The sequence below is a fragment of the Heterocephalus glaber genome, unplaced genomic scaffold (genome assembly GCF_053883595.1).
Source record: "Heterocephalus glaber isolate CG9 unplaced genomic scaffold, H.glaber_assembly_v1.0 deba00001461, whole genome shotgun sequence".
Lineage (NCBI taxonomy): Eukaryota > Metazoa > Chordata > Mammalia > Rodentia > Bathyergidae > Heterocephalus > Heterocephalus glaber.
In genome coordinates, this window is record NW_028258308.1 from 16960815 (window position 1) to 16986878 (window position 26064).

At 37.9% G+C, this 26064-nt stretch overlaps 1 protein-coding gene across 2 annotated transcripts; it reads left to right on the forward strand.

Annotated features, from left to right (window-relative positions):
* Nucleotides 1-13466: 13466 nt before the first annotated feature.
* On the forward strand, nt 13467-20300 carry Ing2 (inhibitor of growth family member 2). Of its 2 annotated transcripts, none has more exons than XM_004852984.3 (2): nt 13467-14025; nt 18160-20300. In XM_004852984.3, the coding sequence occupies exons 1-2, from the start codon at nt 13851-13853 to the stop codon at nt 18828-18830; spliced, it is 846 nt and encodes a 281-aa protein (XP_004853041.1). In that variant the 5' UTR covers nt 13467-13850; the 3' UTR covers nt 18831-20300. The 2 variants fall into 2 exon arrangements, with proteins under 2 accessions (XP_004853041.1, XP_004853040.2); XM_004852983.3 differs by lacking the exon at nt 13467-14025 and adding an exon at nt 14686-14945.
* The last annotated feature ends 5764 nt before the right edge of the window (nt 20301-26064 follow it).

The window sequence follows — 26064 nt, forward strand, 5'->3', positions numbered from 1 at the left end:
CACAGAGCTATATCCCCAGCCCATTTCATTTTGAGTCAGGATTTCATTAAGTCACCAAGTTACTCAGATTGAGCTTGAACTTGCAATCCTTTTGCTTCAGCCTCCTAGAGTGCTGAGATTACAGGGATATGCCACCATGCTCTGAGTCTTAGTTTTGTTTTTGTTTTGAGACAGTATCTCTCTATGTAGTTTAGGCTGGCCTTGAGATCACCACACATCAGGCTGGCCCTAAATTCCTAGCACTCCTCCAGCCTCAGCCTCCAAGGTACTGGGAGTATAGGCATATGCCACCTATACCTGGCCACGTTTTAAGTCTTTAATGCACAGCCTTTGCCTTTTAATTGAATGGTTTAGTCCATTTATATTTAATGTAATTACTGGATTAATTCAGATCTTTTATCATTTATTTTGCTTATCTTTTTTCTCCTCTATTATTCCTTTGTTAACTTCCTGATTAACTGAATAATTTTTAGAATACCATTTTAATTTATTATCTTTCAGTGATACCTCTGAAGTTTTTCTAGTGGTTGCCTTAGAAAACACAGTAAACATCCTTAACTATTCATTGTGTTTTTAAAGTTAATATTGTGCCACTTCACATAAAATACGAAACCATGTACCCTATGTATACTTTAAGCTATAGTTGTCATATATATTACATTATAAATCCCATTGTACATTATAATTTTTGGTTTGAACAATTACATACTTTAAAGAGATTATAAGGGAAAAGTCTTTTACATTTACCTACTTATGTTTGTAATGCTCTTTATTCCACCTTGAACATCCAGGTTTCTATCTGTTATTGTTTCTCTCATGACTACAGAATTTCATTTAGCGTTATAGTACAGGTTCACTCTTGTAGGTTATTTTGTTTCATTTCATCTTCAAGATTATTTCTAGATAGAGAATTCTGGGTTAACAACCTCTCTTGTCTTCTCCTCTCCTTCCCTACCCTCTTCTCCCCCTTTTCTCTCCTCCCCCCACTTTAAAGATTTCACTTGATTCTGATAATAAGTCAGTGGTATTTCATGTTTTCTTCATGTAGTGCTATTTTTCTCTGGCTACCTTCAAGCTTTTATCTTTGTTTTTCCTTTTCAACTGCTGTACTAAGAGATGATTTTCCTTATATCTTGCTTGAGCTTTATTGAGCTTACTGAATCTGGTAAAATTATTAAATTTGCAGAAGCTTCATCTTTTTTTTTTCAGTTTGAATCACTTTTAATATTTAAATACAAAAAAGTAGCAGTGTCTTTTAAAAAGAAAGGTGCAACAAATACACAGCCTAATGGCCAAAATGCACAGGGGAAATGAGCTCCTGTTTTGTCCTCCAATTTCCATCCTATGATTAAAGCTGCTGTTGGATGTCTTCCTTTCCAATGTACAACAGGAATTCACAGTGATTTTCCACTATAAGTGTAATGTGTTTTCTGTTTCATATCATGCACAAATTATTCTTTGACATTTCCATTCTTAAAAAAAAAAAAAAGGCCAGGTGTATTGGCACCCACCTGTAATCCCAGCATTTGGGAGGCAAGGCAGGAGGATTTCTGTGAGTTCGAGGCCAGCCTGAACTGCATAATGAGACTCTATCTTAAAAAAAAAAATCAATAAAAGCAAAAAGTCATTAATGGTCAGGAGTGCATCACTTCCACTGGAATCAGTTGCTACCCCAAAATGGGATTATGAGATCAACTGGCCAGGATCAATTACTGGAAACGTTTAGAGTGGTCAACCTAGAGTAACCTTCCACATTGCTACACCATGGTATATTATTGAGGACAGAAGAAATAAGTCAGGAAAGGCTTAGGAGAGCACAATTGTTAATGTGAGGGCATCTCCATAAGACAATTCTCTGCATCATGTTTAGACACACCAAATTTTTTAAATTTTTCAAATAATCAGCAGTTGAAGAACTATTCAGTTTCACTGGATTTCAACCTGCCAAAGATTAAAACTAGACCCGTATCTATCATCATGCACTAAACTAAGATCAAAGTGGATTAAAGATCTAAATAATAAAACAGAAACACTAAACTTGCTGGAAGATAAGTTAGGTAGAACTCTTGAACACATTGGCATAGGAAAAGACTTTATGAACAAAACCTCAGTAGCATGGGAACTAGCACAAAGAATCAATAACTGGGATCTCATCTTATTAAAAAGCTTCTGCACTGCAAGAGAAACCACCAACAGAGCTAACAGACAACCTACAATGCGGGAAAAAATTTTTAGCAGCTGTACCTCAGACAAAGGACTACTATCTAGAATATATAAAGAACTGAAAAAAAATCAAACCCCCCAAATTCAAAGACCCAATTCAAAAATGGGCATCTGAAATGAACAGACATTTCTCAGACAAAGAAGTAAAAGCAGTAAACAAATATATGAAAAAATGGTCAACAACACTGGTCATTTGAGAGATGCAGATGAAAACAACACTGAGATTCCACCTCACCCCAGAAAGAATGGCTGCTATCAAGAAATCAACAAATAACAAATGCTGGCGGGGGTGTGGAGAGAAAGGAACCCTTCTCCATTGCTGGAGTGCAGACTGGTGCAACCACTGTGGAAATCAGTATGGAGATACCTCAAAGAACTAGGGCTAGAGGTCCCATTTGACCCAGCTATTCCCCTGCTGGGTATCTTCCCAAAAGAATTAAAAGAATCATACTATAGTGATATATGTGCACCCATGTTTATAGGAGCACAGTTTGTAATAGCTAAAGCTTGGAAACAGCCCAAGTGCCCATGAACTGGAAAGTGGATAAAGAAGATGTGGGATTTTTATAAAATGGAGTACTACTCAGCCATAAAGAATGAGAAACTAGAGACATTTATAGCTAAATGGATGCATATTGAGGTCATACTCTTAAGTAAAATAAATAGGACACACGTGTAAATACCTAATAGTTTCTCTAATGTGAGAAACTGAAAGGATTAAACGATTAAAAGAAATAATTGATAATTTGAAATAGGAAGAAAAGGTCCAAAGGGGTAGGGGAAGTGGGAGAAGAAGGGGAAAGGAAAGAAGGGAAAGGAAAAATTATGAGAAAAGAAAAAAATGGAAGCAATGTCTATGTAAATAGGGAAGGGTGGAGGGGGTGAAGGGCGCACAGGTAATGGGGAAAAAATAAGAGCCAAGATACATCATGTACAGGTACAAGCACCCAATGATAAATGTAAACGTATTATATAGCTAAAATGTACCAATAAAAGAATTTAAGCAAAAAAAAAAAAAAGAACTATAGAGTTTCAAACTTCTCCCACCAACATGGTTCAAGTAGAGCAGTGATAATCTAAATATTTCCAGAAAGTAAATGTAGAGCCCTGGGAATTCCTCATGACAGCCATGTGTTAGGCTCTGTATTTGCCATTGCTTCAGTTGTTGCTGCTGCTCCATTTACAATTTCTTAGTCTCAAAGACAGTAAGAACCAGGATCATAAAGGAAGTGGTCTCAATCCACAGGGAAGTTCTCCAAAATCTGTACATCTTTTGAGCCATACATGTGAAAAATTGCTGTAGGAGTAGACCAGACCCTCTCTAGGAATATATCTGCCAGACCCCATAGTCGCTCAGACACGTTCTCATCTAGCTCCTTGTGGTAGTACTCATCTAGCTCTTCCTCAATCTTCCCTGTCACTTTTTGGGAGTAATCTGTCTAGGATAAGGACATTCTGCACAGTGTTTATGGTGGTAGCAGCAGCTGCCATGGCTACAGGCCCTTTATTTCTTCAGTTTTGTTTTTTTTTCTCTCTCCCTCTTCTGAAACTCTAGGTATGTTAGATCTTTTGGAATTGTCCTACAGGTCACCGAATCATTGTTCATTTTATTTCCCCTCTGATTTTCAGACTAAGTAATTTCTATTGCTCTACCATCACATTCAGACACTTTCTTTTGTTATTTCCATTCTGATCTTAAATCTATGTAGTAAAAATTTTATTTCAAATGTACATTTCAGTTCTAGCATTACCTTTTGGTTCTTTTTTATGGTTTCTTTTTTCTCTTCTTAAATTTCCATCTTTTCATTCTTTATGAGTATTTCTATGTCCTAAGCATAATTATGACTTTATTTTTTAAACCAAGGGCCTCACACATGCTAAGCTCTACCACTGAATTATGACCACAACCTAATAACTGCTTTAAAATCTTAGTCTCTAATTCCAACATCTGGTTCATCTGGGAGTAAAAATTAGGCTTTTGAGTCACATTTTATCATTTCTTGATATATCCAGTAATTTGAGATTCTATCCCAGACACTTAGTTGAACTCAAACTCTTAGGTCAATTCTTTTTTATTTATCTGGGCTGCATGGTGTCTGCTCTGCACATGCATACTTTGAGAGTTAGCCAGATTTCTGTGGTTTCTATTCACACTTTAAGACAACTCCTCTGTGGATTTCTCCTCCCCTTTCCATCAGTACATGTTTTCATCACCTCCCCTTTGCCTCTTTGGTGTCAGAGGGATTCCTACTGTAGGGATATGGTAAATACATTAACACATGATATGAAACACAGGATGGATGAGCTTGACAGCAGTTTACTAGTTACATCTACTCACACTGGGGGGGGGGTGAAAGACACCCCAACTCACACGGCCATCTGAGGGTTGCAACTGGAAACAGTAGACAACCAAAGGCTGAGGAAAGCAAGCTTTTCAGTATAAAAAGGATGAGGTAGTTCCTATTTCCTGAGGGAGAATGTGATTGGTTTCATTGAATAATTCCACAAACTGGAAGAGAAGTAAAAACTGCTACTCAGGGATAAGCAGCAAATGTGCCAGGGGTTCCTGAGATGAGAAACATCCTGGGGCCAGGAACTTATAATTAGGCCATTCAAGGCCCTTCTGATTTTACCAGATATCAAGGCAGTACATATTAACCAGACTTTACACCACCCTGTCATTGTACATGGTACTGACTGGGGCCTGCCCTCAGGTTCCATGACATTTTTATAGAAAGCTCACAAACTGCTATTTCCTTTCTCCAGGTATTGACTTCCTTCTAGAACTGCCTTCTTTGCTTTCTCTTCAGTAACTTTTGGTAGTTTTAAACATTTTTTCCAGAATTTATAGTTATTTGGGAGAACACTGTTTTGACAGGGGCTATTTGGCCATTACCAGAGACAGAACATTCAAAGTTCATTTTTAACCTGAGCTGCTTGGACTCTGCTCCTCATATGTGTTAGAACTACATGTATCATTTTGGAAAACTGCTTTAGATATAATCAGATTAAATAAATTATTGAAGAAATTATCAGATACCACTGATTGATTATAATAAGAATTGCTGTGGAGTCTTTAGAATGGTAATACAATAATGTTGAAATAATGATAATACAATAATGTTGAAAACAGCTGAAAGTCACAGCTGGAGGGCTCACAAAAAATTATCATACAAAATACTTATATTTTGATGTGCAAATTTTGATCTCATACAAATAATTCAGTCAAACTTGGATTGGACTCAGAATGTATTAAATAAAATCCAGGAAAGATTTTTAATTTTATATTTTTATATACTGCTAAAACACACATGGAGAAAATGAAAGTTATTATTTGAAATGCAGTCCTGCATTTCTTTTAAATACCAGCTTTCATTAACCTTGCTTGACTCCTAATTTTATTCTCTCTTAATTGTGCCTTCCTTCTGCATTTACTGCCAATGCTTTCACTTACACCAATGTCCATAAGTATTTTCCCAATTATGTGTTCTATATCCCTACTGAGACTTTAAATGTCTCCTGGACACAGATAAAAACTTTTAGTTTAAACCACATGTAGCAGGTACTCACATATATTGATTATCCTTTTTCTCAGTGAATCTAATTAAGATTAAGGTGGACAAACTGGGTTTTAAATTTCTTAGTACTATATATATAGTTATTTCTTTTTGTGATCCCAGAAGGACTCAAAAGACTAAATAGCAGGTTATATAGATAGCTAAGATTTATTACAGCAAAGGATTCAGAACAAAAACAACAGGAAAAACATCTCTAGTGTCCAGGGAGAGCCAGCATAGCCTTCTTATGTCCTTTGTCCAGAGCCACATGGGAATTCTTTCTCCCTAGGAACACACTATAGTCTTAAGTGACATATCCCTGCTCACAGAAGCCCAGAAGTCTTAGGATCCACTGATTTTTGTAGGGAGGCTCACTCATATATGCATATTCTGTATGCAATCAGAGATGGCCACCAAAACACAGGACATAACAATAAAACCAGGTGCATACTATCAATCTTAATGTTTGTATAAAGCAAACTCACAGACCAGTATGGAATAGCCTACTGCTCCAGGTATATGTAAGAAACTCATCATTGACAGAAAAGACATTCTAAGGACCATGTTTCAGGGTTGGCCAAGCTTAAAGGTAGAGCACTGGAGACATGCAAGAAATAAGCAAGCATACCTGCTACATTAACACTTCATCTGTATATCCTTGTTTATCACCTATTATTATTTCATAGCTTACTAACAGGAATAATATAAAGTTAAGTCTGGGTGTGTGAGAAGATAGTTTTAGGACCACTTTATCTCTAAATTATTTCCTTTAGTCTCTCTATCCTTCTGAACATATCCCAGCTTTCAATGTCTAGAGCTGGCTATTCCTCACAAGCAAAAAGGCTATACATAAGAAGCAGCAGTTTATGCTATTTGGAAGAGGAAGCCTACAATGAACAGAGCTCAAAATTATAAAACTAGAGGGTTTATCATCTTTGTACAATTTAAATGTGTAAAACCTACAAATCCGCTTTGCCTTCTGGATTTTATATTTCATATAACTTTACCACCATCTACTTGTGGTTCAAGCCAAAAACCTTAAGATGACATTGTTTCTTACCCATCCTCTAATTATTGTTACTAAACCAAACTGACATTACCTCCTAAATTTTCCAAAATCTATCTCCTTTCCATATGACCTCATATCCCCGTTAATTGATGCTTTCTTGCTTCACTTTCCAGCTCCATAGGGCATTATTCATTGCAGCAGAGTTGCCACTCCCATTCTCTCCTAGAAAACAATATACAACACACAGAATAATTTTCTGAAAAAGATCTAACATAATAATGGATTGTAATCACTCAAATCACCATTTTTGATTGTTTTCCTTTGTGCTATATTTTATGATACCTGAGGTCTTTTACCAGTCTTCCTTTCTTAACTGTGTTCAGATTCCTCTTTGTTGTTATATATTTCTGTCAAACTTTATTCCTATAGAGACCATAACTCAATAATACACTTTAGAAAAGAATTCCTTGGGTAGTTCTATTTCCTAGGTCCCATTCTGAGGTTGTAAGCAGAAGTTACAGTGTTAACACATAATATAAAACTAAATATAAAATTTTAAACTTTTGTTTCATGAAAATGATCAAATTTTCCCACTTTTTTTTTGTACTGAGGATCAAACTCGGGACCTTGTGCTTGTGAGGCAGGCAGCGGAACCACTGAGCTAAATTCCCAGCTTTTAAAAATCTTTTTAAAAAAATTTTCCCACTTTAACCCAAAATACTCAAGTAAATTCCTACAAATATTAAAACAGCTCTTAACCAACTGGAGGGCTACAGTGAAGGGGAAAAGGTTACATACATCATCCCTTAAACTGCTCAAGAATGTTGAATCAATTGAACTTGTTCCTTACATTTATAATATTCAACTGAAGAATTTGTCCCTGAATATTTGTATGACATATTAAAACCAAAAATCAAAACATCCTATTAGTAAATAGGAAACTGTTCTGATAGATGAAGTAAAAGGAAATTGAAAGCATCATTTCCAAATTGATAACAATGCAAAAGTTTGACCAAGGTTGCAAAATAGGCAACAAAATTTGGGAAGAATGGTGAGCAACAATGATGAGTAGTACCTACAATACCAGATAGTCTTTTTCAGAGCACAGCTGTCATACTTAGTTTTGTGGCTAAAACGTGACTTGTCATTTTGCAAGTAATGTACTAGACCAGTGGTGTTGAACCTATGCCATGCGTGTTGTTTTTACTACAAAAGATGTTAATGTATGAGTTGGTTTTTTTCTAAACTAAAACCTCAGTATTCAGGTTTAATTGTAACATTGGCATTTTGCAATAAATAAGTGGATTTTGGGTTGCAGTTTAAGCATTCATCTCTAAATGGTTGGATGCAGGTCAAAACCATGTTTGTATACTTCATGACAGAAATCACAGATAACAACTACAGTATGGATCAAAATTCTAGTAACAGTAGTAATTGCTCTCTCTTGCTCAGATGTCTTTCTCGTGACTTCTGTAAACTATGAGAATAAAAGATGATACCACATTTTCATGGAAAAATTGAGATTTTATGCAAAAAGATTCCATTTAAAATTGGACTCATGACTCATGATTAGCAACTGCATTCTTGTAAAATCTCCTTATTTTATAGAACTTGCAGATTAAAATTACTCGATGTAGCAAAATAAGATTTAAACATAATTTTCCAGAAACACACACATGTGTAAATGAGATATACTGTACTGGTTTTATGTATAAAGAGTTAGAGAATGTTAATTTATGGAAATAACTTAGATAAGCAATATTCTTAAATCTATTACCCAATAGTCACCAAAATGTTGGATTAAATTAACCATGCCAAGAGCAATTAATGTAGCAATAGCTCCAATAAAGCCTCATTAAATAATCAATGAGAATAATTTTTTTTATTTTTTCATTTTTTCATTGCTGGAGAGTGAACTAAGGACCTTATGCATACTAAGTATGTACTCTACCACTAAGCTACACTTCCAACCCCTCTAGGAGAATCACTTAAAAGAATCAAGATTTAGCAAAGAGCACCTGGCCAGTAGCATTAGTTTCATTTTTAAAAGCCTATTTTTCAGCTAGTGTTGAAAGCATAAGGCATTAGCCCTTGAAAATAACAGTTTAAAGAATACATGACTTCTAGTGTTTTTGATTTTGGGATTATTTTCAACATTCTTGCTTTTAAGAAAATTCTAATTTTCCCTTAGAGGTGATTTTGTTAAATTTGCTGCAAGATTTCACAGAAAAAATTATTTTATAATAGCCCAAGTTCTTAATTTTCTTTCTATGAGCACTTTTCTTCTTTTCAATAATGATTATCAGCCAGAATATAACATTAATTTTTGTATTACTCCTGAATTTTTTTGGTGTATATTTGTCACATATTGCTCTGTGATGCTGAGCAAGTTACTTTTAGGGGTCATAATATTATCGTTGTAAAAATGCTGATCTGAAGGTGATCTGTAATAGCAACCTTTGGCCAAGCACCACAGACCACACTTGTAATCCCACACTGAGATAGGCTGAGGCAAAGGATGGCAAGTTAAGAGTCCTACCTGGGCAACTTAGTGATAGTGAGACTCTGTCTCAAAAATAAAAAATAAAAAGGGCTGGGGATGTAGCTTAGCAGTAGAGCTTCCCTGGGTTCAATCCCCAGTACCCTCCCCCCAAACACACACAAAGTATTCTATTGTTTTGAGGGTTAAATGCCCTACTTAGTGAGGCTGCCTGTTGCCTTTTCTCCCTCTCCTTTGGGGAATTTTGGTTTATGATTACTTTAGCATTAAAATAGTCATGAGTCTTCTACCGTGATCATGATATTAAGAACAACCATCAGAAATTGTATAACTTTGAGATACATTTTTTTCCTTTATTCAACTTCTATTTATTGAGCACTGTGCAGAGCTCTCGTACAATAGACATGTTTCCTGAATAAAAACATCTTTTTGTGAGATTCTTAGTGAGAAACAAATAAACAAACAAACAAACATGTACCATAGCTTAAAGAAAGGGTGAAGATTATGCGACCATGGCTTTCAACACATTCCCTCCCTATAGAATACTTTTTATTCTGATTTGATGAAAATAATAGAAAAGTCACTCTACAGCAAATTAAGAGGAGCATTGAACAGGCATGTATTAAGCTTTATCTCAAAGCCTTTTCAAAGAAGGTAAGAGGTCAAAGTTTCAGTTTACACTCTATACACAGATTTCAGGTAACTGTTTTTACTGATTATCTGTAAAAACATTTAAGGTAAGACAGCCCTCTAGGATCAAAGGATATCTATAAGGACAGAATGCACTGGAATCCTTTTTTAAAATCACATTTATAAATCTATTACATTATTTGTGTAGGTTGACTAACTTATATTTACTATATCAATTATTTAATTTTGGACAAATTTTTAAGTTTCACAGGTAAAATTAGACCAGAATTTTAATTTTGAACATATTACATGAATCTCTTTTCCCTAAGTTATAAACCTTTCCCCTGCTTTAGGGAACATAATTGCATAATTCAAACTCCTTCAATACTGTGACCTAGTTCCCTCTCTTGATGTTATAAACGGCTCATGTAACTATGGTAACCATCTAGGGAAAATTGAATGTTTTTCTGGTCAGCATTATGCAAAGTATACTATATGTGTTATTTTTTCTCTCTGTAATAACCAAGGGGATAATATGTTTGCTTTTTTTCCCTAGTTATGGGAATATTATATTTAATTATATCAAATTTCCTCCTGACAACAGTCCTAGTCATTCACAGTCCCTTCATTAAAATGTTTTAGGATCATTTTTGCAGTTAGTCATTATTCTAAATGCTGAACAGTACTATAACCCAAAGTAGTAGGATAAACTGTGTACACCAATTTTAAATCTTTGCCATTTATCACATAAAGTACACATATAGTTTGCCATTGCTTAGATTTCTAATATTCAATCTAGAGTATCTGAGATTTTCCTATGTGTCCTTTAGTCCTGGCCAAAGTATTTTCTTAAAGCAAAACACTGTTAAAATGGAATTACAGGGTTGGGGATTTAGCTCAGTGGTTCTGCCACCTGCCTCACAAGCCCCAGGTCCCAAGTTCGATGCCCAGTACCAAAAAAAAAAAAAATGGAATTACATCTTGGGTAGGAATGCTTAGACACTGAGAAGTTATCTACAACCTGTGGTGATTTTTATATATCTTTTTTATCTTTATTTTTAATTAACTAGTATGTATTAGCTATACTTATACAATAAAGCAATTAAAATGCTTTAAAAGTGAGCTCAGTAGAGATATAGACCATAGGTGGCAAATCTATGGCATGCATGTTACTGTGTTTTAAGACAAAAGATATTTTTTCAAGATAATTTAAAATCCTTCACTGGACCTTCTAGAACAAATTACATTCTAAATTAATACAAGTTCCTAGAATATTAAGGATTTATTTACATTAACAATTAAATTTCTACAGTAGGCTGTTGGTGACCTTTTAGTGAATTCATTTTTAATTTCTCCATATTTATAATAGTGCTTTTCAACAACCCAAATATTTTCCTTAGAAAAATATTTCTATTTCATTAAATTAAATGAGGAATAATTGCCTCTTACTGGTTTAGAAAACACCTCACTAAGCAAATGAAATGTGTGGCACTTGTCTGGATCCTGTTAAACCAAACGTAAAAAGATTAGTCTAAATAATAAATGACAGTAAGAAAATTATGGGAGGGTTGGGGATTTAGCTCAGTGGCACCGAGCCTGCCTTGCAAGCGCAGGGTCCTGAGTTCGATCCCCAGTATCGAAAAAAAAAAAAAAAGAAAGAAAGAAATCATAGGAATCGAACAATGATACTGTAGGTATTTTTTTAAAAAAATAATCAATGTTCTTTTCTTCTCAGTAGTCATTTAATTGATAATTTGGGGCCTCTTCAAACTGGGTTTCGTGATGCTTCTAAACGCAAAATATAATAACTCTGGTCTACAACATAGAAATTAACTGATAATATTTAATCCTGTGAATAAAGCAAAAAAGTATCTTATTTGTTCTTTTAATATATTTTCCATTCTGAAAGCAACCCTGAAAAAGATAAGTACTGATGTTCCCAAATTAGTGTTTAAAATTGCCTTTAACTCATTTCTTAACAGTGACTGCTTTTTGATAAGACTTGACTGCTGAATTTGACAGATTTGAAGAATGACAACAATAAAATCAACAAACGGCTCTCACAAATACAATACACCATGCTGCCTGGGTTGACTCAATATTCAAGTGGTCAAAACCTCAGTGTCACAAGATACTAACACAAGACGACCTTTGAGTCCTTTGCAATACTGCTGTTGTTTTCAAGACATCAAATTACCTGGAATACCTTTAGTTTGAAATTGTGAACTTTCCTCTAGAACAAGATCTAGTTTCCTGTTGGCCAGTAAAGGGCTACTTACTACAGCTGTTTCAAAAGTGATGAGTAGGTCGCGCTACAGGTGCTGCACCGCTGCAAACCGGACTTAAAATCCAAATTCATCACCCGCTTTCTTTTAAAATCAAAAAATGCTACTCACAATAGAGCTTGTTTACATGGGCATTCTATTAAAATTATCTGTGCATTCGTTCTACTTACACCCATTTCTTTCTAAAACAGACATAATATTTACCGAAAGTCTAGCTCGTAATTAAACTCAGCTCCTCTGCTTGGCATTTCATTTCTGCTACACGGAAATGCTACATTCTGCTAAACCCTGATCGTCGCTCACACACATAAGGACAGCTGTGGGCCTGACTATGGGTTAGGTTTTCACTCGCATCTCCCTTACCTCTTTAACTATCTCCAATTGTTAGTGCTAGGACAAAATTGGGTAAAAGAGACAAGTAAAGGTCGTAGTGTACCCGACACTCCTGTAAGCCCTCAAGCCTGATGCTTAAATATGCCGATCCCTCACAACGAATTTGGGGTGTCTGTTGGACGCAGCCGTGCATCCCTTCTCCCTGAACAGATTCCCAAGGAGGACAAGATAGACAAATTCTGCAAGCCCACCCTGACACCAGGAAAGGCCGGGAGGGATACATAAAGGCCGGGCAGACTAAAAGAGAAGTAAGGCCCGGGGAAGTTCGCCGCCTACCTCCCCAGTCAGCCCTAGTGCTGGGGAAGCCGGGGGTCTGCGGCAGCCGCTCGGCGGGAATACGCCGCGGCGCATGCCGGGAGCCGCGCCCGCAGCACGCTGGGCCGCGTAGTTCCCTCGGGCCTCCTTGCTGGTGGCCAAAAGTGGCAGCCAGCTGCTCCTTTTTAAGGCACGCAAGGGGCCGCACTTGATCCGCCTGAGAAAAAGTCGGTAACCCCGAGCGGAGTGAGCTGGACCAAGGTCCCCCCTCCCTGTGGGAAGTGAGCTGGACCAAGGTCCCCCCTCCCTGTGGGAAGGGCAAAAGCAGGAAACCTGCCACTTTCCCTCTCAGGTCCCATTCAGACTCTAGGCGAAGAGGCGGCTCGGCCCGTGCTTCCCCTTTAAGGAGGGGCGGGGCGCAGCCCGCCGTTTGGACCACCTCCGCACTCTCCCCCCAGCCGAGTGCTGGCCGACCAATAGTCCGGGTGGCGGAGGGAAGGCGGGAGAATGCGAACCCTTCTGTCCCGCGGTAGGGGCGGGGCCCAGGCCTTATTAGGAGTGAGTTCTGCGCAGGCGCAGCCGCAGGCGAAGGGGCGGGGGCGGTCCAGTGAGAGACTCTCCGACAGACGCGGAGGGCGACTGGGAGGAGTCGCAGGGGCTTGTCATGGGGATCCGAGCAACCAGAAGGCATTGGTAGCATCTGGGGACCCCGCGGGGGCAGGAAGTGTCAACGTCCGAGTCCCCAAGGCCAGTTCGGCCAGGGGATCCCCGCTGCTCTAGTCCTGAGGAGGGAGGGGGCTCGGAGGGAGCCCTGATCTCGCCCCGCCCCTGGCTTGTTACCGCGGGGGCGGGGAGTGAGGGCTGCTTTGGGGGGAGTGGAGATCGGGGACTCGGCGGCGCCTTTCCGAGTGGCGGCCGGTGTCCCCGCGGCGGCGGCCGGGGCTGTTGCATGCGTGGCTGCTGGATGCGGAGGCGGCGGCGGCGGCGGCGGCGGCAGGATGTTAGGGCAGCAGCAGCAGCAGCAACTGTACTCGTCGGCCGCGCTCCTGACCGGCGAGCGGAGCCGGCTCCTCACCTGCTACGTGCAGGACTACCTCGAGTGTGTGGAGTCGCTACCCCACGACATGCAGAGGAACGTGTCCGTGCTGCGAGAGCTGGACAACAAGTACCAAGGTAGGGCGGCGGGCTGCCCGCGCGCGTCCCCCTCGCGGATCCGCCGGCCTCGGAGCCTGCCCGGGAAGCCCCGCTTTCCGTGTCCGTGACAGTCCCCCAGCGCGCCGGGGCGAGCGCCGTGGGGACGGCGAGGAGTACCCGAGACCGAGCTGCGGCCCTCCCTGGCCCGGTACGGTCGGCCGGACTTCTGGGGTCTCGAGTGGGGGTGGGGGCGCCCATCGGCCGCGCCGCAGACCCAGCGGCTGCAGCTGCTGTGGGAGGGAATCAGCCATTTTAAGCGAGCATTTGTTCCGGCGCTCGCCGTCCCCGTGCCGCACTCCGCCTGCCCCTGCGAGCGAGTGTGCGGGTGCCACGGGTCTGAGGGGCCTGGCAGTGGGCTGTCCCCTGGGGGCAGATGCCTTGGAACGTGAGGGGGAGGGGGCGGGAGGGCGGCGAAAGCGGGCTCCAGAGAGGTCTCTCACGGCGCTGCTCCCCGCGGCTGGGCTCCAGAGTGGAACAGTCAGTTCCCCTCTCCCGCCCCGAGGAAAGTTCCGGGCTCCCGGGCGCCTGATCCTTTCCTAGGCTCCCTCAGCCCAGTGGTTAAAGGGGAGGGGTCCCCTCGGCGGGAGGTGGAGAGGGGGTGTGTGTGGCGGGGAGGGCCCCGGGTCTCGGGGCGGGGCCTGAGGCCGTGACGTAGACGTGGGAGGGGCGCAGCCGCGCGCTACCGCTGGCCTCGAAAATGGCTGGTCGCTCGCTGGAAGTGTTTCGTTGGACCACATCAGCTGACTGGGAAGGGAGCTTGCCAGATCGTGGCGTTGGTTGGGCCCTAGCAGAATCAGTGTTGGAGTTTGCCGTGTACTGTATTTGTTGTGATGTATCGACTCTTTCCTACTCAGTGAACCAGGACGGGGGCGGGGGTCAGTCGCTGACCCGAACTCAGCGTAAGACTACTGGCCTTGTGTCACTTCCGGGCCCCAGGAGGAAGTGGGTTGGTTGGCTGGGCAACCGCCTGGCGTCCCTTTACCCCTGGGTTCCTCCACCACCAAGTTTAAGTAATGAGGCCAGAATCGCCCTTTGTGGGCAGAAAAGGCAGGATGGGGAATCTTTGTTTCAGAGAGTGACGCTTATCATCCACCTTTCACTTGCTATTAGGAGGGGAGAAGTTCAAATGTGACGTTTTGCGTTTAACAACCCTAAGACAGACCTTAGATGTAACGTGGAGATAACCATAAGGGCATTAAAGAGAACTTCTTGGACCTGTTGTCTTTTTCTAGACACGCTAATTTTGTGACTTAAGGAATCTATCTCTGGGGTGACATTTTCTGGCCCATAGCATGTTGGAGCACTTGGGTGTCTCATTTTCAGTCTGTAAACTTGTTTTCCGAACCCATCTGAATGATAGGGCTCATCTTCGGGGAAATAGAATACCAATTCCTTGCTGTATGCCAGTCGCTGCCCCAGGTCCAGAATATATGAAGCAAAAGCTGGATAAATTAAAATTTGCAATATTTAACATTGCATTGGTTGTAGAATATTTTGTTCTAAAGCCAACTATTTCAAGAACACATCCTTGTTTTCAGAATACGAATATAAACTTTTTTCCTTCCCTCCCTTCCTTTCATCCTTCCTTTTGATTTTTAAAATTCGAGCTGTCCAATGTTACTTTCTACAGATACGGACCGCGTATATGAATGATAACCTAAAATGAGACATATGTGCTTAAGAATTAGAAATTGAATATATTTAGTTTATCGGATAACACTGATGTTTGTAAAGCTTACACATTTTTACATTTCTTAAAAGGCACATGTGTACCTTCACAAAAGTTACTCTGCTTTGAGTTGGGGGGAACTCTATAATTTGTTGACAGGGAAATACAATTTCTGATCATCTAAAATTGTTCTCAGTTGCTTTGGTAACATAAATAGTAGGTTTTACAAGAGTGGGAGATATCTAAGAGCTCTTAAGATTGTGATTAGTTTCAAGATTTATACAAAAACACTGATCTAGTTTTCACTTTATGCACGTGGTTACTAAGTTCAACTTTTACAGTTGTGTTTATTAGCTTTATATAATTTTGTTCTTAATTCAGATTTTATTTTTTTCCATAGTTCTTAAGTATCTTCTGGTTTGGGATCTAATGCTTATAACAGCTTTTAGTGATATAAATTATATACGCAATGAAATAAATTTCTCTCCCACCTATTTGGGACATTATAAGAAATTATAAAGAACTCATAAAATAGAGAAAAAAAATTTAAAGTTAATGTAGTTATTATGGAATGTGGTTCTTAGTTAACTTATTTTTGCTCCAGAGTTCTCATTCATAACTTCTTGGGTAAATAATCTTTGAACTCCAACCGAGAATTTGGCTCAGTGGTTCCGCTGCCCAAGTGCAAGGACCTGAGTTCGATCTCCGGTACCAAAAAAAAAAATCTTTGAACTAAAATCTAGTCCTTACGGTGCTTTCTATACACACTAGAGAAAGGCTTAAATTGTGAGGTCAGATGTACAGATCTAGCAGTGTTAAAATCTGAGGGTTTTACTTCTTAAATTTTATTTTCTTAACATGTAGAGCCAATCACTTCTTTGTGAGTTTGCTATGATTGAGAAAAACTTTACCGCGTAGAGGAGGCTGAGTAAATGTTAATTTCCTTTCTTCTCTCACTATATAATTAAGATGTCTTAAAAATGTGAATTTTTATCTCATGTACAGTATCTGTGCAAGTATGATACATAATTAACTCAGTTATTAAAAAATATTTGAATGACTTATTTTTAATCCTCAAAATATTTCTATGTTTCACAGGAAAATATATGATTTCTTTACATTTCTTGTAGGAAAATTAGGTTCTCAGGAAATCTACTTACATACCTAGCTGAGAAAATAGGATAGATATGAATATTGTTCAAAAGTATTATTGCAAATATGAATACCCTCCAGTGTGGTGGCACTTTGTCATGTATCCTGGGCTAGGCAGTTGTCTATCATAAAGGGTAAATAACTGCAATTTTAAGGTGGAGCTAATCTGTGTTGAATATTTGCTTTATGTTACCTTACTTGCCGATAGTGCCAGTGTATATATTTCACTTAACATTTCTGTTTTTTAGAATAATAATATTAGAATACAAAACAGTGGTATGGTATGCAGTAGTAATATTGCAATATAAAACAATGGTATGCCATGTGGTGTAATAAATTTGAGTTGATGTTTATTTTTCTACCTCTAATAGAAGAGAATTCTTTCAGATAGCATCAAATCTCATAAGAAATAGAACAGATTTTAATAAAAAATAGTCTTGAATAAATTTTTGGTGACATCTGAAACTGTATTTTCAAATTTTTGTATGCCTTCTAGTAACTCAGTCATTTTTATTTGATGGAAATAAGTGTCCCACTTGCTGTACAGCTAAGCAATTCTGAAAGCTTTGGAACCAACTGCTGAATTATCTACAAAGACAGAATGATCTAGTGCTGACTTTACTGTAATTTTGTTGTGGCCTGGTCGGTTGATGCCAGAAACAATGGACCTACTCTGGAAATAGTTTGATTTTCAGAATTTATCATACAATACTAGAATAAAAGAACCATTAAAACTAAGAAATGGGAGGCTAGAAGTTGCTGATGTCTACTTTAAGAATGAATCTCAAAAAAAAAAAGATGTTGAAGGATATGATGTGAAAGTGACTGTATCATAACTCTCTAAAGCCATCTAGTAAGTCATTGACTGAGCAGTAAGTTCTAGAAACACAGTTGGCAGTAGTGTATAGCTTTGTCCAGGAACCTTTTCAAATGTTATGGCTGGAGTCCAGCATGCAAATTTTATATATGGGGTTGTTTTGAAGTTCAAATGTATAGGTGATGAGACACTAGGTAGATTCTAAAGTGGAATGCAATATTCTTACTTATGTAAAATACTTTTGATTATTAGCCACAAATCCTTTTTAATATGGGTTAGTAGTATTAATTTTTTATGTTTTTCTCAGTAGTTTACTTCTAAAATACTTTTATATTGGATAATATGGTGTTTGGGGAAAATGTTTTTAATGTGTACACACTGAAGGAGTGTGATTTCAAGCTTTGGGCTAATCTAACTTGAAAATCTTGTATGTGCTCATGCACAAAATGGTCTCATTTTTCTTTTCCTTTTTTAGAAACATTAAAGGAAATTGATGATGTCTATGAAAAATATAAGAAAGAAGATGATTTAAACCAGAAAAAACGCCTACAGCAGCATCTCCAGAGAGCACTGATAAATAGTCAAGAATTGGGAGATGAAAAAATTCAGATTGTCACACAGATGCTCGAATTGGTAGAAAATCGAGCAAGACAAATGGAGTTGCATTCACAGTGTCTCCAAGATCCTGCTGAAAGTGAACGAGCCTCAGATAAGGCAAAGATGGATTCTAGCCAACCAGAAAGATCTTCGAGAAGACCTCGCCGACAGCGAACCAGTGAAAGCCGGGATTTATGTCACATGACAAATGGGATTGAAGACTGTGATGATCAGCCACCTAAAGAAAAGAAATCCAAGTCAGCCAAGAAAAAGAAACGTTCTAAGGCTAAGCAAGAAAGAGAAGCTTCACCTGTTGAGTTTGCAATAGATCCCAATGAACCTACATACTGTTTATGTAACCAAGTGTCTTATGGGGAAATGATAGGCTGTGACAATGAACAGTGTCCTATCGAATGGTTTCACTTTTCATGTGTTTCACTTACATATAAACCAAAGGGGAAATGGTATTGCCCAAAATGCAGGGGAGATAATGAGAAAACAATGGACAAAAGTACTGAAAAGACAAAAAAAGAGAGAAGATCGAGGTAGTAAAGGGCATCTGTATTTTAAAGGGTTGTCTTTTATATAATTCATTTACTTTCAGAAAATGTTTTAGGACAAATGCATAAGACTATGCAATAATTTTTAATCATTAGTATTAATGGTATATTAAAAGTTGTTCTTTGTCTGTGACCTTAATTTTCTGCACTGAATTACCAAATATTTTAAACCAGGTAGTCTTCAGATCACCTGAAGAAAGGAGCAGGGAACAAGGAGAGGTGGTGTGAACATTATAAAAATTTCACAAACCATGCCTATTTCATTTCTACTTAAAACTCCAGTACTACTTTTTGGGTAAACACAAACATTTTGCTAGAATTTTGGTTCTATGTGCTTAAAAAAATTTAGATGTTCTTAGATTTCTCTATAAATATCAAGTTATCTTGGGTAATTTAAAATATGACCACTATTCTATTAAGAGCTTCTTTTTCCCTAGCCCCTTTTGTACATACACTTGTTAATCTCTAGTCTTCCAGAAATTTGAGAAACTAGAGATAGAATTATTTGGGATTCCATGTGGAATAACTTGCTCTTACTAGAGTATTTGCTGCTGTATTTTCCTTAGTAGCATTTTGATACACTGTTAGTAGCCCATTTGTAAATGCCTTGCTGCTTCTTCAAAATAGATACATTTAATCTAGTGTTTATTAAGGGAGTTGTTTTGTGTTTAAATTGGGACAGATAAGAGTAGTTAGGAAACCAAAAATGCTGCCATTGACTTATATTGGCAAAATTTAGGTTATATGGTATCATGGTTCAGAGTTGATCATTTTTCATGTATCTTCCTGTTTTCCATGTCACTCACTGCTGGGATGCTTAGCTGCAGGCCTCTCAGTGGAAAAAAGACATACTAATCTGTAAAATACTGCCTTTAGGTCAGACAGTTGCTTTAAATAGTTCTGCTAGGGGGTATATTTCATTTCTGTCCCAATCGGTGATTATACATTATTTTGAATAATAGTGTATTTACCTTCTTAACTTTCTGGTATTGGTGCTGTTTGATGTTTTTCATGTTTAATGAACTAATTTCATTATAACAATGAATTAGTAATGTATTTGTAAATCAAATTTTCCAAGATTCTAATATTTTAAGAGTAAGCATCTTGATGGATATTTGTCCATATGTTTGGAGCAATTTCTGGTTGCGGGGGTGGTCAGCAGATTAGTCCTTTAAATCTATGTATAACAGACTTTTATTCCTCATTTCTTCCTAATCTAATGATCTCAATTTTTTTTTTATTAACATTTGAAAAGTCCTGTCTCCTTATTTGGGGAAAAAATTGTTTTTTCTCTTCTAGCTCTCCTGTGTGACTTTCGGGTGTAACATTTCACCTTTTCTGAGTGTCAGGTCATTCTCCTATAAAATGAATTGGCTTATATATCTCCAGAGTTCTTTTGAAGTCTATAGTCTACATAACATTGAAGGATTTTAATAATTAAATGACTTTTACTCTTTCATTAATGTTGTCTCCATTGTGAGAAAGTTTAAAGATGAGCTTAGAGATGGATATATGGATAGCTAGGTTATGTCCTAAGGATATTTTAATTGATTCATAGAGTCAGTTGGTTATATTGCTTCTTAAATACTAGCATTGAGTAATAAATTATTTTACTGTAATTTTGTTCAGTTTAAAAAAAACCTTTTCTTGAGAATACAGCATTTTGTTTTTGGCCTTATTAACAGAATGGAGCTGATACCATTTAGCTGACACTTAAAAATACCAATTTGAGGAAAGCCCCAAAAGCCTTCAGATATGACTTATATAGAAGTCACTACTGGGTTGGGGATTTAGCTCAGTGGTTCGGCCACCTGCCCCACAAGTGCAAAGACCTGAGTTTGATCCCTGATACCAAAAAAAAGTCACTACTTTTTTGTATATAAATTTGCCTCAGCATATTGAGGGGGAGAAAAGTAAACTTCCTAATAGAAGTACCCAAGTTTAGGTTAGACTTAGGAAAACAAACCTAGAAAATGCAGAAAGGTATGTTCTCTTTAAGACCTATTATTTGAAACAGTTATTTTTATGAATTTCTTTTTGTTTTCTACATACCACATGAGAAATACAAGTCCTAGGTTTGCGCAACATTACTGGGATTTCTTTTGTTTAACATTCTAGATCTCATATTCTATTTCATCTTATGGTTACCAACTCAAACTGTGTACCAATAGTTCCCAAACTTAACTATTGGAATTACCTTGAGAGCTTCAAAAAACACTTGATACCTGAGTCCCAACCCTAGTAATTGTTATCTAATTCGTTTGAAATGGGGGTTAAGCATTAGAATTTTTTAATGATCCTCATTCTAACATACAGAGAAGTTTTGGAACCACTGCACAGTTTTGAAAATTACAGCCTATTGAAAACTCAATGTATTCTCAACATCCAAATTTGTGCAATTTTGCTGGGTGTGGTGGTGCATGACTCTAATCCCAGCCCTTGGGGGCTGGGGCAGGAAGATCAGCCTGGGATACATAGTCCAAGGCCAGTCTGAACTACATATCAAGATCCTCTCTCAAAATAATCCCTCTTCAAAGGAAAAGATCAGATTTGTAAAGCTCTGAAGCAAATATAAATGTTGATACACACAGGGAGGATTATACTTTGTCACCAGTTATATTTGAATACTCAATACTTGAGTGTTTTTGTGCACCAGGCACAAAATATGTTGGAAGTCTTATGCTTTTGCAGAAGAAAAAGCCCCTGCTCATGGACCATACATCCTAGTGGAAGAATCAGATGTATATAATACCGTGTAACTAAGTGTTGAAAGTAAAACAGTAAATGGAAAGTGAAAAGGGGGGACAAGTATTATAGTGATTAAAGAAACTCTAAGCATGTAATCAGAGCTGATAACAGAAATAAGGAAGCGAGGCAGGCAAATTTGGGAGGAGTAGAACAAGTTTGTCAATTTGATTAAAGTACCACATTAGAACATAATGTGAAAGGGCTAGAAAATAGAGGCTTCTTGGGAGCCACAGTGGACAATTTCTCAGCTGTTGAAGGATTTTGGCCATGGTCTGATTTACGTTTAGAAATCACTCTGTATACTGTGTACAAAATTTATTGTAGGCCTAATAGCTGGCAATCAGGAAATTTAGGAGATTCAGAAGTCCTTGCATCAAGAGTGCTGGTGGCTTAGTCTAGGGTTGTAACGGAAATGATGTCTAGTAGTGTCTGTCTACGTTTTTATAGACACAGCCAATAGGACTTTGGTCCAGGAATTGGAAAGCAAGGTAATGACAAGAATCACCCTTAAGTTTTGGGCCTGAGGGAGAAAAATTAAAAGATTTCTGTTTTGTACTTATGTTTGAGGTTCCTCTGATACCTAGGAACCAATGGGAAGTCCTGTGTATGACATATTGAGAGAGGGGACTGGAAGTAAACATTTGGAAAGTCTATAAATAGAGTTTGAAGTCAGGTGACTGGTTTAGTGCTTCTCAATTTTATGTGCCTCAGTTGCCTCAGTTTGTTCAATTGCAGATTCCAAATCAGCAGGTCTAATATGGGGCTTGAGAGCCTGCATTTTCAACAGGCTCCTCAGTGATGCTGATATCCACATTTTGAGTAGCAAACAAGTAGATCCAGAAGAAGGAGGAAAAGTGGGCCTGGAGTACTCTTAACATTCAAAATAGGGAGGAACCAGCAAAGGCCTTCTGAGAACTCAAATAAACCAGAAAAATAGTACACCAGAATCAAGGAGATGAAAGTGTTTCAGGAAGGGAGACATCCACTCATTCAACACTGTTCGAGCAGAAGGGAATTGAAGTAGTGCCAGCAATTGTATAAACATTGAAGCTTTGATGTGAAAAGTTGCAGCAGTGTTTTTATTCAGTTATTCAAATAGTTACACACCTATTTGCAAAGCATTATTTTAGGTACTGGGAACAAAACGGTGACTAAAATTTTTTTTAACCTAATGGTGCTTAGATTATTGGAGTTCATGGGGGTAAATGCACATAGTTTGCAAAATTTGGTACTGAGAAAATGAGATCATACTCTTCCAATATCTTCTACTTTCTCACTGACAAGATAAAGGGAGAAGTGTTGGAAGTCTAGGAGTTAGAGGGATATGTCACAAAAATGGGAAAGTGAATAGTCCAGGGATACCAGTTGGAACTATGGGTAAGCTGAAGATTTTAGTCATAACTTCATATGAGCTAATGACTCTATTGTCTGTGTATAGCTAGGGGAGAAAAGAAAGAAATACACAAAACAATTTAAGTGTTCAAAATTTCTCTACAGTAAGACAAATTACATCTTCAGATCCTCTTTGTTTTTTGAGACAAGGTCTCACTAGCCCAGGCTGGCCTTGAACTTGCAATGATCCTCCTACCTCAGCCTCCTGCTGGGATTACAGATGTGGGCCACTAGGCCCAGCTCATTGGTCGTCTTTATGTGCCTAGCAAGTAGCTTCCTATGAGAGCCCTGTCCTTATTACCCCTACCTGGAATGGAGAGGAGCAAGTCTCCAAGGAGCAGTTTGTATAAATAAGCTAGACAGCTCTTCTGCTCTTGCTGAACCATGCATTTACAGTTTGATGTGGTTCAAGATATATTTTAAGTAATGTATGTTATTTTGGAATTGCTTTTATTATGATTTCCTAATCTGTATACACCAATTAGAGAAGCTACAAACACCTTTAATTTAGGCAAGTGCTATAAACCAGGATTCCAGAGATCTGTGTCTATGAGTTTGGTCAGGTCATGTCCTTGTCCTGCAGTTTGTTCATATGGAAAATAAGTGATTTAATATATGGTTACATTAACTGTGACTATTATTCATGTCCCTGGACATTAGTCTGAGCCTGATGGTCACAAACGTACTACTTAAAATAATAGCTTTTAATTTATGTAGGTGGTAACTAGATTAAAGCAGAATTGTCTAAACTTCAAACTACAGAAAAATCTCAATGAATTTGGCCATTTCTGTGCATTCCAATATTTAAAAATATTACTGGATACTTTCTAAATTGTCTCATTTTTATGTAAATTTGTTTTGAAAAGGAAGTATATCACTTTGCAAATGGAAAATTGGTATCACTTGCTATGAATGGAACATTACCTTAGGATATTCTAGCTATGTAGTAGTGCCTGTGAAAACTGAACCCAGAGTCTACTCCCTGTTTATTAGGAGGTGTGCTTAGTAACTAATATTATGTAAGCGTGAAAGACAAACACCAAAGTAATCAAGTAGATTTAAAGAGATTGTCCATTTATGTATGTATGTATGTTTTGAGACAAGGTCTCACTATAGCCCAGGCTAGCCTCTGGCAATCCTTCTGCCTCAGCCTTTCAATTGCTGGAGCCACCACACCCAGCCAAAGAAATTTCTTGAATACTTCCTTACCATCCTACTCTGGGAAACACTTTAAGCAAGAGAAGGTTAATCACTGCAGTTTTCTATCATTATAAAACAAATATATTAATGTTTCTTAATTAAAAGATACCTAGCTATATGCAGATGGATGTCACCTCTTAATCAGTGTTTCTGTAAACCCCAAAACGAATTAACCAGCATTATACATATCAGTATAACAGTAATTGACATCTGACTCCACCAGAATTTCTAGTCTTGTCTATTTCTTATCTGAAGAATTTTTTAAAAAAGCCCCTCAATGCCTCTCTTTGCAAGTTAATATTTCTTGGGCTAGCCTTATACCCCTTCTGTTGGGTCCAGCATTCCAGATCTGAAGAAAATTCTGAGTTATCCAGATAACTTCCTCAGGTACCCATTTGCTAGTGGATTCTTAATTTAGCTGTTTTCATTATAAAAGCAAAATTTCCAACTTTTGTATGAATTGAAAACATGTCCATTATCTGCCATAAACCCTGAAGTATAGCAGTGTATTTTGTTCAGTATTTTGGATAGTTGTGTATACATAAGCACTATTTTAAGATTTTAAATTTTTTGGATAAAAGTTACCCTGCCTTCTTAAGTAGAGCTTTAAGTCCTTTGGCATATAGTAGGATATAAACAAATGCTGTCTTCACCCTTGTAACTCAGCAGTGTCTTACCATACAGTGATACCCTTCAGTCAGTCTTGCTCCAGCATGGAGGAACATTTGCCTCGGGCTGGTTTTTAAAATAAACATAGTTGTTTTTAATATTTTTTGTTCTTCTAAAACTGCCTAGTAGCTTGTATCTTTCTTTTAGTTTATTGTGTGTTGGAAAAGCATTTGGTTACGTTTGTATTTAGCTTAAGAAAAAATAGATTTTAAGAGAGGATCTATTATGTAAGCCTCAATATGTGGCTTTGTTTTTTTAAATTCATGGATTTTTTTCTCTTTTTCACTCCTTCCTTCCCTTTCCTTACCTGTTCTGTGTTCAGATACCAGTATTTTGCTATATACTTACTTTGAATAGCAAAATCTAATTACTTTGACCGGAGGCCTTAACTTGTTTATATAGCACACTAATCTTAGCAACTTCCCACATAGAAGCACAGGTGTTAGAGCAGCTGGCTGCTTTTTTCTCCAGGTGTTCAGGTTTTGGTTTAGTAATACACGATCGTACCCTCAGTGGGAAGAAATAGTTTTGGTTCTAAGCAAAGAATGTAAAATGGTAGCATATAATATTTCCAACCCTTTAAAATAGACTTTTATGGCACCTGCCTCGCAAGGTTCAGAGTTTGATCCCCAGTACCAAAAAAACATAGACTTTTATTGCTTTTTTTTTTTTTTGGTGCTTTTCTAAGCATAGTAATATCCCTCAAAGATCAGAAACTTCTGTGATCTTTAGTGTACATTTTGTAGATTTTTTTTTGGTTACAAAGGTTCATTTTTCATTAAGTTGTAAAAAGTAAATTCTCATAGAATTAGAAAAATAATTATGAAGCACTGAAGCAAAGTAGTGACTGAAGAGTTCTTTAATTTTGACAACAAAAACTTTGTAATAGTTTTGGCTTTAATTTATGGTACAGTATTTGAGTATTGCATGGAGTATCTTCTACCTCTATATTAGTTTAATGTTACTTTGCTATGATTCTGACTAAAGATATCATTTAATGGGACCGACATTCAACACTATTCTTATCGCAGAGTGAAAAATAAGGAAACTTTCCTATGGTAGTAAAGAGAGAAAAAGAGAGATATTCAAATATTTTCTGTTTTCACAGTATTAAAAATCATCTTTAGATTTCTCGTCCCAGTAGTAGGTGAAATACTTTACCTGAAATTGAAGAATTAAAAAATGTTTATGTCACTTTCATGTCATTTAAAAAT

Bases quoted from the DNA above. Each gene is read 5' to 3' on its own strand.
- Ing2 (XM_004852983.3), top strand. From the start codon at position 14,744: ATGGCTGGTCGCTCGCTGGAAGTGTTTCGTTGGACCACATCAGCTGAC. The intron at 14,946-18,159 runs GTAAGACTACTG...TTCCTTTTTTAG, and splicing joins GTCGCTGACCCGAACTCAGC to AAACATTAAAGGAAATTGAT.